General features: G+C 44.6%; 1 protein-coding gene across 4 annotated transcripts; it reads left to right on the top strand.

Moving 5' to 3' along the window:
• The first annotated feature begins 253 nt into the window (after positions 1-253).
• LOC119339021 (uncharacterized CRM domain-containing protein At3g25440, chloroplastic-like) lies at positions 254-11,818 on the top strand. 4 transcript variants are annotated; one of them, XR_005164145.1, is made up of 6 exons: positions 254-384; positions 465-813; positions 920-1,321; positions 1,449-1,683; positions 2,986-3,291; positions 11,402-11,818. XR_005164145.1 is itself a non-coding variant. In XM_037611208.1 (5 exons), exons 1-4 carry the CDS (start codon positions 314-316, stop codon positions 1,638-1,640), a joined length of 1,014 nt encoding a protein of 337 aa, XP_037467105.1. In that variant the 5' UTR covers positions 254-313; the 3' UTR covers positions 1,641-1,683; positions 11,397-11,818. The 4 variants fall into 4 exon arrangements, 1 of the variants encoding a protein (XP_037467105.1); XR_005164144.1 differs by having other exon boundaries at positions 11,397-11,818; XR_005164146.1 differs by lacking the exon at positions 11,402-11,818 and adding an exon at positions 7,916-8,313.
• The last annotated feature ends 9 nt before the right edge of the window (positions 11,819-11,827 follow it).

Below are 11,827 nucleotides of genomic sequence, written 5' to 3'. Positions count from 1 at the left end.
GACAGCGGCGGCAGGGATGGAGACAAAAGTCCCACCAAAACGCGGGCCTGTCTGGGCCGCAACCGCTCTGCGCAGCAGGAGATTGGGCAACCGCCGATTCGTGATCGGACGGTGGCCGAGTGTAATTTTGAGTTTCGGGCCGACGATCTCCGGCCCATGTTCTGTGTAGCAGACGTGTGGCCCATCATAAGCCCATCCAAGGTTTTACCAACCAACCAGGCCCTGCTAGCCCAAACACACAAACAAACACAGTTGGCCCTTAACTGAACACCTCGGGTGTCCGGCGGCCGGAGCGCCTCACTGCTCAGTCGCCATGGCGTCCCTCGTGCCCCGGCTCCTTGGCCGCCGGGCTCTGCAACCCGCCGTTGCTCTACGCTCTCCACGGTTCGTTGCCACTCCTCCTGTTAATGCCTCCATCGCCATCTTGTATCTTGGATTTGATTTATCCATTGCCTCCTAACCAGCGATCCTTGGATGCGATTCCACGGCGCAAATCCCCCACGCCCCTGCCCGCTGTTCCGGCCTTCCCTGGGGGTTGATGGATGCGCGAGAGCTGCGCGGAGATGGTGGTTTCTCTCGCCGGTAAGGCACCGGAGCACGGCGGTGACGCTGAACACGGACGGAGGCTTTGCGCGCTTCTCGGTCGGAGATCCGGGCACGAATCAGAATGGGGGGCAGAATCAGCCGCAAGCGAAGAAGAAGAAGATGTCCAAGAAGTCCAAGGTCAACCAGCTCAAGTGGTATCGCCTCAAGGCCAAAAAGAAGATGAAGTCGCCCAACCCCGAAGTCAGGATAAGATACAAGCTCGAAAAGGTCACTTGGTTTTAGCATGTTATATTACCACTCTGTTCCCTTTCGTATGTATAGTTGAGGAGAAATGCTGAAAATGCTGCATTGTCAATTTCTCATGTGAATTCAGGCCAAGAGGAAAGAAGAATGGCTGATTGAGAAACTCAGGAAGTACGAGGCCCCGAGGGCTCCGGAGCCGGTTCATGACCCTGAGATTCTGACCGAGGAGGAGAAGTTCTATCTGAAACGGACTGGGGAGAAGAAAAAGAACTATGTTCCTGTTGGGAGGAGAGGGGTGTTTGGTGGTGTGGTTCTCAACATGCACCTCCACTGGAAGAAGCATGAGACTATGCAAGTAGTCTGCAAGCCCTGTCGACCTGGGCAAGTGTATGAGTACGCAGAGGAGTTGGCGAGGCTCAGCAAAGGGACAGTTATTGATATTAAACCTAATAATACCATTATCTTTTATCGTGGAAAGAATTATGTGCAGCCAAAGGTTATGTCACCTCCTGATACTCTTTCTAAGCAGAAGGTAATCATCAGTAGTCCTATACCGACAAATCTGCTTGTTCTCATGGTACTCTTTTTCTATCTGAGCATACTATCGTTCAGTTGGTTCAGTTGAATTGACATCATGTATCTATACTCCATGTCCACAGGCCTTGGAGAAATATAGGTATGAACAGTCTCTTGAACATACCAGTAAATTTATTGAGCAGCTGGAACAGGAGCTTGAAGATTACCAGAAGCATGTTGCTTTATTTAAGAAGCGTGAAGGGGCTATTTCTGAGCAAATCAGTAATGAAGACTCTGATGTGGATGACCTCACAACTAGCTCAGATACCGATTGAATTGCCTTCTTCCTCAATTGACATCTCATATTCCGTGATGAAGGTTTGAGAAGATCTCGCTACCCTAAAAACTTATGTCATATTTTCTTTTCACTCTTCCAAATGTTTGGCAGGTGCAAGAAACGTTTGGTAGCAGCCACATTTGTGGCGTGCCACACTTGTCTAACATTGTATTTATACCCCACCTATCATAGACCTTTATTTACCCAAGTTTTGCCACAAGTGTGGTGACCAATTTGATCGCCACAAAACTGCCACTTGCCATACCTGTGGCACAAAAGTGAGATAATTTATGGATGGCAGCCAAACATGCCCTTAGATGCAGAGCTTAATATTCATACTCAATTGAAAAGCTTGCCCTCAGATAGGTTGCAATAGGAATTAAACAGCGCTTCAATGCTCGGAATCAGGTAGAAAAAGAGCGGTAGAATATTCAGGAGTATTATACTTGAAATTATTATTTATTAGTCTGGGTAGTTAGTAGGTACTTGGTACAAATGTTCTTTGTTTGTGTCTTGATGTGGTCTTGGGTTTGATACATCCATTTAATGAAAGATCTGCTACTTGAACATCAATGTTGTCTGCATTTGATCTTCATAGGGCTGGTAGTGAGTAAAAAGCTAGTTTTTTCTGTCCAGCTTGATTATATTGGTATGATTAGTTTCATGGGTTTTTATCATTTATGCCACTAGTTGTGTCCCACTAAGTTTTGCCGGTAGAAGTTACAACTGCTAAAAAATGCCATCGTTTTGTGAGATGCTTGCTCAAAAATGCCATTAGACACCTAAAAAATGCCATCCTTCCGTTAGATGCTTGCTCAAAAATATCATTAGACACCGTTACTGTCAGGTCGAACCCGTTGACCGTGTTATATGACCAAAATACCCCTAGACCCACATGTCAGCTCTCTCTATTTCACAATGATAAGTGTGGGCCCCACTTGTCATGAGTAAGCAAGCAAATAATTTTAGAGGAAAATAAGAACGTTGTTGGGGGTCGAGTGGGACCCACACTATCATAGTGAGATAGAGGGAGAGCTGACATTTTGGTCCATGGTTATTTTGGTCATATAACATGGTAAACGAGCTTTGAGCTGACAGTAATGGTGTCTAGTGGCATTTTTGAGCATGCGCCTAATGCAACGATGTCATTTTTGAGCAGTTGAAACTCCTAGTGGCAAAACTGAGTAGTGGGACACAACTAGTGGCATAAATGATAAAAACCCTAGTTTCATTGCACTGTTTTTAGGATCCTAAGAATAAGCGACCTTCTCTTTTAGAATCTGTTGTACATTGCCTTACAACCATTACCCGTGACTTGTAATATTGCAATAACCCTTGTGTAGGGTTCTCACGCTTCCTCATCAAATGGAAAAAGGGGCAGTTAGTAGTTCAAGAACTATTATACTGTTGGAGTACCATGAACCCAAAGGAGCTACACCTATGAGGAATCAAGTACCATAAACATATTTATGGGATGGTCACATTGAGAGTTAGTAAAGTTTACGGTTTGAAGATTTAAGGTAGTAGTGGATGCTGATGGTGGAGGAGACGAGTTGAACTTTTTGAGAGAGATGGGCTTGCTTGTTGCTTCAATACTGAAAAATCAACTTGGGTTATCGCTGCAAAGGAAGCTTCTCAAATGGAAACTGGTAAGCTCTTACCTGGATCTCAATGAGTAGATTAAAATAGCATACGTAAGATTGATGTTTTCAGATTAGAATTTACTTTTGTAAGAGTAGTTACTATACCGGCGGTGAAGTCAAGATAATGTCAAATGAAGAAATTATGGTTTACAGTAGCAAACTTGTATAGTTTATACCATGTTTTACTCATGAGCAACATTTTGTTCTACTTATTGTTTTCCTTATGGTAGCGGGTAGCCATGAATGGGTTCAGCCCTATTGTCAAAAAAGTCAACTTTTTGAGTTTGGTTTCTCTTCTTAGTACTCACCATCCCTTTTATATTTCACATTTGATTGAATGCTTGATTTGGACATATATATTCCGAAGATAGTTTCAAAATTTTAGTTATTATAATATTAAAATTCAACCCAATCTACTTTTGGAAAACTGAATTCGGCAAGGATCATAAGATACTTGCGGTAATTGGTTTTACCACTGGGGTCTTGAACGCTGGTACGACTTACATGCCGTTAGCCATGATGCCACGCCATATGTTGGCACAATTGATGATCTCACCATTTCCAGCAATGCACAGACCATCTAGGGGAATACTAGCTTGTGGCCCCGAAAAGGAAATGAAGTTATTGCTTGACTTCTTCACTTAATGACACTAGTCAAGTGGAGGACTACATAATTAGTGAAATACCCACGCTTTCCAATTGATAAAGGATTATAAAGAATCATGGCATGCTATCGCCGCCGGCTCAATGCGAGTTGTACTTCCAAAAAAATTGTTTGGAAGTGGCTCAAGCAATGATCGTTCCTTGCATATGGTGTACAACATATGAATGGGACAAAAGGAAGAAGGTGGAATACACGGAGTCACAAGCAAACGAGCTAAGAGTTATGGTTAAGAGGATAGAGTTTAGTTCGGATGTTGTTAAGGAAGTAGAGTTGAGCAAGAAAACAACTTTCAAATATGTTCGTAACAAGCTACATATGGCAAATAATACCTTGTGGCAAAGATTAAAGGAAGGAAGGCTCATGTGTCACATCAATGCCATCAAGTCCATGTTGACCGAGAGAACAAGTTAGGCAGGATCCAAATTTGTTTATCGATGTTGCATAGCATTACAGAAGAGCCTGTATTCAAAGGAATGTAAAGTTTCATACACATTGATCAAAATTGATTGTACCGCACTTGTCGTACTTAGATTATAACTGGGCACTAGATGTGGCTGATCCCTATCGCGGTGAGCAGAGCTAAGGTTTTATTGAGAAATCTAAGGTCTTGGTAGTAGTAGCAGGGTCGATATGACATTGATTGTATCATGACGTTTGTTGGAATTTAGGCATTTGGTCTTTCTCGTATGAAAAGCTGGCGAAAAGTAGTGAAAGATGTGAGGTGGGATCAATGCTGAACAAGGTTCTGCTGGCACTGACACGGGATGTAAGCCATGATTATTTGGTTAATAGACTTCTTCCCGCCATAAAGAAGATCTGTGGTTAGCGAGTGAGTGTGCCTGTGCCATATACATGTTGCAATGCAACGTGAAGATCCACATTCTCGAATGTTTACCTGTCAACAGAAGACGTTATTCTTCGGTGCTGCATGAGATATCTTTCGGACTGAGGAGTTAGCATTTCTTGCTCCGCAATGAATGTTACCGTTGTGCTCAAATTCCGACCGATGGAATCGTGTCGTTCGGCCATTGGTTGATCCGCATGTCCAATTTGGTCAATTTCCATTAGGGAAAGCTGCGGCTATAAATAGCCACCCCGCTCCAACATTGTCCGTTGGCTGTTCTGCTTAAGATTTATGAGAAGATTGATTAAGCATCCCCTCTCCAAGAAATTTGGGTTTAAAATCCACCAAGAGAAAACCAAGAACCGAAATAGTAGTTGTGTATCACAGTAGTTCTGAGTTAGGGTTCTTGTACCTATTACACTTAGAGCTGCGCACTCTCTAGACCGATAGGTGTCAGCTTGAGTGACGAAGAGTAATTGTCTTCACCAAGCAAAGTCTTCAGCAACCAAGAGTAGTTGTGGTTCGCGAAGAAGTTTGTCGAAGGTTTGGAGATCGTCAATAAGTATCTACCATGAGTGAAATTAACTGGAGTCTGATCAGCTCCTAGTTGAAGGAGAATAGGACGGAGAGAGGTTTTCATCCGGATCATCCTACGGGCATCACCATGTCAAGAGTCCGTTTGGCATACATAAAGGTGAATCATCTCCTTCACGTGTGTTCACTTGACCCCTTCGAGGATCGTATACTACTTGACACCCCTCTCGTGTGCATAAATAGGTATTGTCGGAACTTCATGGACGACGAGGAGGAGTGCAAGCGTAAGGGAACGACTACACCATCCAAGAAGGAAGCTTGGAAGCGGAGAAGGAACCGTCAAGAGGAAGGCCAAGTTACACCAACACCGACGGGAAGATCTCGAGAAAGTCGGAAGCCAACAACACAAAGGAAGAAAACGCGCCCAGGCGACCCCGTGCGCACGACCCCTCCTGATCCGTGTGCACGACCCCTCCAAAGAGCTACCGGACTCCGCTGGACATACTCTATGCGCACGGGCCCAAGACCCCGTGCCCACGATACAAGCCCGTGTGCACGGGCTAAGTCGTCAAGCTGCTGGATACCCCGTGCGCAAGGGCTTCACTTACCCCGTGCACACGGGGCTGCCTGTGTGCAGCTGTTGGGCTTTGCCCCTGTATTCCCATTTCGCCCCTCCTTACCCCTTCATGTCTTGGACCATATATATTCCTCCATTTAGGGATAGCTAAGAATAGACCTAGACATTAGAGCTTAACTCATGTATCTCCCCTTGTGGGATTCCTCCTGAGAGAGAGAAGACTCCATTGGAGTTCACGACATCCATTGGAGAAGATCCTTAGGCATTCAAGACCCCTTCAAGGAAAGATTCCTCCATGGAATTCAAGACCCATCTCTCCTGAGATTTGGATGAACTATCTTGTATCTTTATTTCCCTTGTCGTCTTTCGATTTTGATGCACCTCTTGTATTACTTGTGCTTTGAGGAGTACGTCGTGTTCTTATGTTTTCCCCTTGTGTTTTGGTGTTCTTCCTCAAATCCACCTCCCATTAGGTGGCCTGATGTTCACGAATTGGAGGTGGATTTGAGGAAGGACACCAAGAACACAAGGGGAGAACACAAGAACACTCTAATGGACAAAATTCACTCCAAGTACTCCTCAAATCACAAGCAATACAAGAGGTGCATCAAGATCCAAAGACAACAAGGGAAATAAAGATACAAGATAGTTCATCCAAATCTCTTGGAGAGATGGGTCTTGAATTCCATGGAGGAATCTTCCTTTGAAGGGGTCTTCAATGCCTAATAATCTTCTCCAATGGAGGTCTTGAACTCCAATGGAGTCTTCTCTCTCAAGAGGAATCCCACAAGGGAGATACATGAGTTAAGCTCTAATGTCTAGATCTATTCTTAGCTATCCCTAAATGGAGGAGTATATATAGGTCCAACACATGAAGGGGTAAGGAGGGGCGAAATGGGAATACATGGGCAAAGCCCAACAGCTGCACACAGGCAGCCCCGTGTGCACGGGGTAAGTGGAGCCCGTGCGCACGGGGTATCCAGCGGCCTGACAACTTAGCCCATGTGCACGGGCTTGTATCGTGGGCACGGGCTTGTACCGTGCGCACGGAGTATGTCCAGAGCTCTCTGAAGGGGTCAGGAGGGGCCATGCGCACGGGGTCGCCTGGGTGCGTCTTCTTCCTTTGTGCTATTGGCTTTCGGCTTCCTCGAGATCTTCCCGTCGGTGTTGGTGGAACTTGGCCTTCCTCTTGACAGTTCCTTCTTCGCTTCCTTCTTGTATGGTGTAGTCGTTCCCTTGCACTTGCACTCCTTGTCATCCGTGAAGTTCTAACAATACCTATGTATGCACACGAGAGGGGTTCAAGTAGTATACCATTCTCGAAAGGGCCAAGTGAACACGCATAAAGGAGATGATTCACCTTAATGTATGTGAAGTAGATGTGGCACGTGTCACCTGCCAAACGGACTCTTGACATGGTGATGTCCGTAGGATGCTCCGCATCAGGTTTGCTCTTGTGTTCAACCACAAGTCCCTCCAACCAGACATAGTCCTTTGTCAGACGGGTGAACTGGTCTATCAAATTCATCTGTCGCCATCGAGCACCACTGGTTCACTTTACTTTACTTCTTTTCCCTTAGCAGTTTACTTTCGTGCTCTTTGTCGATAGACTTATCTGATCTATTTTAGTATTTCGTGCTTTCCTCTGTTTCACTCTATCGGTTCGCATCCTTTTAGTTCGTACTTAGGTTGTTTGTCAGCATGATCTTCTCTGTGCTTGTCTCTATCTATTCAGCTTGTTTTCATTCGGTGTTATACCTGTTTTCCTAGCTAGTATTCCTCTTGGTTATATTGTTGTCATATATCTTCACATGCTACTATATCTGCTGACCTACTACATTATCATCGTAATAGTCAGACCTGTGATCTACTATGCACGAACAATTATCGCATCTTTCCTCAAAAGATTTGTTCCTCTCTGAAGTGCATGTTTACCTTTTGCTTTAGCGAACTTAATCCGCCGCTGTGATTGGTCCTAATAGTGTTGTCTTGTTGTATGTATGTGCTGCAGTTTGTTCCGTTGTTTAACTATTTTCTGCTTTATGGCCGGAAGAAGCCTATCAACCATGTAATCATGACTTACATCTGCCAGTAGAACCTTGGTGACCATTCCCGCCTCACTGATTTTATTACTAGTCTTTACCATTTTTTCATACATGAAAGCTCAAAGGCCTATCTTGCCAATAAAATGTAATGGCACCATCAACATCTGTCGAGGCATTTCTACCTCCGTCAAGAACATAACTTTCTCGATAAAACCATGGCTCTGTTTATTGTGGTCAGGATCATCCTCATTTGGTGCCAAATAATAATTCTGAGTACCCCAAGTGCGGTACAATTACTTTGCATCGATGTGTATGATATTGTACATCCTTTTGATGTGGGCTCTTCCAAATGCTATGATCATCAAAGATCAATAAAGAAAACCATATTCTGCCAAACTTGTTCTCCTCTGTTAAAGTGTGCTTGATGACATTGGTGTGACGGATGAGCCTTCCTTCCTTTAACCTCTACCACAAGGTAGTCTTCGCCATATGTAGCTCTTTAGGAAGATCTTTCAAAGTTGTTCCCTTGCTCAATTGTACTTACTTTACAACATCTGAATTAAATTCTTATCTTTTAGGACCATAATTCTTAGTCCATTTGCTCGCGTCTGGATGTATTCTACCTGCTTTCTAAGCTCTCTTCCATATGTTCTACATTGTACACAAACAGCAACTGATGCCACTTCCAAGCTCACTTTCGTGGCTGAATACAGCTTGTGTGGTTCTCTCTAGGCGCATCGCATATATGGCATCTTCTCTTCATCTTTATATTGTCTGGTTTTAGCTCTTATGTTACCAGTGGTGCTTAAGAACCACTACAGTAAAAATAGTGACATGCCAAAATATTTTACTCGAACAAAATAGTGAGAAGATGCTGCCATTTCAAGAGAAAGTCACTGCCGTGGCAGAGAAAACTTGGATTCACTCAGGTTTCTCTGTCATGGCAGTGTTTTCCATAAAATTGCTTATGCACATAAGACTTGAACATGGTCTCTACGCCGACTACTGCATTCTCAAAAATCTGACCATGATCTCTACTCCTACATCATGAGTACATCATTTGCTCCTACAATCATGAGTACACAATTACCTGCGCTATTACGACCTTGTACATCCTCTTGGCCTCCCCTCTAGTCTCACCACCTCCATGTCCAAGCCCACTGCCCTCACGACCTTCGTCTCTCCACTCCCGCTACCCTCACGTCCTTCATCTTAGCCATGTCGCTCATCGTTTTCCGCCAAAGCCAACATTCATGTCCAGGCCAATAGTGGGGTGGCCAGTGTTCATGCTATGCCCGCGGCCTTTAAGACCGGGAGGACGAAGTTTGCATCTACTGCTTGACTGGCCGAGCCATTTGGTGATCACGGGACCGTGCTCGGCCATGACCCATCAGTCTAAGCCTTCCAAGGCCGCATGCGTTTGGACGCACCCGCCATGCCTGCGACCACCATGAGTGTGTCCACTGACCCCATGACTAACTGCTAGACTGTTGTGATTGTGACCATGTTTGCCTTCCATGTCAAGATGTAGGCGGGGCGGGAAACGGTCAGCCTGCACTTGCTAATGCGGGTGGTCGTGGTCCCGGCGGTTTGCATGTGCTCGGGTGTTTCCTTGTTGGTTAAGCGGCAATTCGTGAAAGCCGCATACATCCAAAATCATGCAACTGTGACAGGGATTAGAAAGCAGGTAAGGGCATAAGGCGTTTCCTCACATCCAGGGCACAGTTCACCTGCAGCACGCAGCAGCCAGCACAGCTTCCCTACTGCGCATCCATGCAGTCCATCTCCCGCGCCACCTCAGGCAACACTGCCCTGCCGCAGACCGCCCCCGGCCGCGCAATTTTCAGGGTGCGAGTTTACTGTACATGTATAGTAGATCCGGCTTGCTCGTTTACTGGTGTGAATTTTTGGGGATTCTCCCGGTTGGATAGAGCTCATAGTACGAGTTATGTTTTAGTTGGAGATGCAGGATGCTGCAGCGCCCGCCGGACAAAGCGGCCATATCGTTTGAGCCCGCTTATGACCATATGGTCTATCCAATGGCGCTTAGCGGGCATACTTTGCGGGGCGGTGTTGCGGCCGAGCGGGTAGTCCCGTCCAGCTTGCATCCTGACTTCCACGCCACCCTAGGCCGTTCTCCTCATGACCGTGGACATGTCCCAAGTCGTCGTTGGCGCTATCAACATGATTGCAGGCAAGTCGAAGACCATTTGGGGCACTCTAATAAAACATGGTTCTCGATTACCTTGAGCTTTTGGGTGAATTGTCTGGTGCATGTAACTCGATACCACCTGGGGGTGGGGGGTTGCTAACTTATGGCCCCAAAATTGAAGTGAAATTATTGTTGAACTTTTTACTTTATGACACTGCTCTACTGGAGAACTAAGCGTAATTTCCAGAAACATGGTTCATCCAACTTTTGGTACAAGGGTCTAGGTCTCTGCAGTGCCATCTCTTCCGAATTTTGCTGTGAACCTGAACCGTGTAACCTAAATTGGTTTGTGTATGACAAAATTATTATGACATAGGCTTCTGTCACAAAACTCAGACCATGGCCCTAAGTTACCTTCCTAAAATATGTTTAATGTGGCAACATCAGAAAGTGAAACACCAACCAGCACATGTTTGTTGCTCTTTGTTTTTATTTTGTGCAGCCTTCACTTAATACCATATAAAGAATCCAACAATAAGAAACTGAATATCATAAATTGTTCTTGTCAAAGCCAGTTGCCTGGTGGGTACCACGTAGAAGTGTTCCAATTTCACAGCTCACGTGTCAATGTCGAAGAACCCTTTCATATTATCCTATCTGTAGGCCATAGCCAACTCCAAGACAAAGCACACCCCAAAGCCATTTGGATGTCTTGCACACCGCTGCCATTACCCCACATGCAAGACTAATATGGTCCCTTTCAGCTGTCCTGTGGTGTATGCTGACGAACAATATATGTTAGGCCCCAGCCATTGACATGACATGAGCCCTTACCAGTTGGCTCTGAAGGATTCCTAGTCTCCATTTTTGGTTCTAGTCCAAAAGATGATTAAATCGGTTTATCGGCAGCGAGATCTGTCAATCCCCAGAAAGCAATCACTCATCATGTAGAACTGGTCATCCTGCGGCGTTTTACACCATCTACTTCTGTGATACAGAAATGGTTTAAATTTAGAGCATCATGTCAATTGTGTAATACAGAGACCTCTGAATTTTCCCTTGTGAGTTTTTATGCTGTTACCATATGACGTTAGTTGGTTCTTGGTTGGTCATGTGTACTTTATGAAATATGAATTACTTCTGTGGATTTTGTTCGAAACCAACTCATACTGTATGACACATGAACAACATTACTATAACATGTATGCATAAATTTAGTTACAACTCAGAAGCTACTATTTTTCTTATGAGGACCCACAATCTAGTGCCTGACACTAATTGTACCCTTGTAACAGTGAAGACCTGGAGACGTAATGGATGCCGATTAGGGATTTCTGGACCATTGAAGAGCTGATTTACAGACCGTTGAAATGACAACATACTGGTTATTTTATATGTAGGATGATTTCTTGGATCATCTATCTGTGTTCTGCATGGAATGTGCTGCTTCACAAACTTTTGGTCTTCTTCACTCGAGAGATTAACAGATTATAAATGGACGAAGTCCTTATCTGCATGTAACTGTAAACTAGTTGTACTTTCTCATATAATTGGTGTTAGTTTTCCTTTTTCTTCTACGAAACCTTATCAAGAAGATTGCAATTCTATTAGAAGAAGAGAATAACACCGGTTAGTTATCAGTATCTTTGTTTTGCTGTTACTTTCGATATATGCATGTCCTGGGAGTCTTGCCATCCATCATGGGCAGCTCCCTCCACATCTAGAA

The sequence above is a fragment of the Triticum dicoccoides genome, chromosome 7B (genome assembly GCF_002162155.2).
Source record: "Triticum dicoccoides isolate Atlit2015 ecotype Zavitan chromosome 7B, WEW_v2.0, whole genome shotgun sequence".
Taxonomy (NCBI): domain Eukaryota; kingdom Viridiplantae; phylum Streptophyta; class Magnoliopsida; order Poales; family Poaceae; genus Triticum; species Triticum dicoccoides.
The sequence above is the reverse complement of the archived record's forward strand: the minus strand, read 5'-3'. Positions and strand labels throughout refer to the sequence as shown.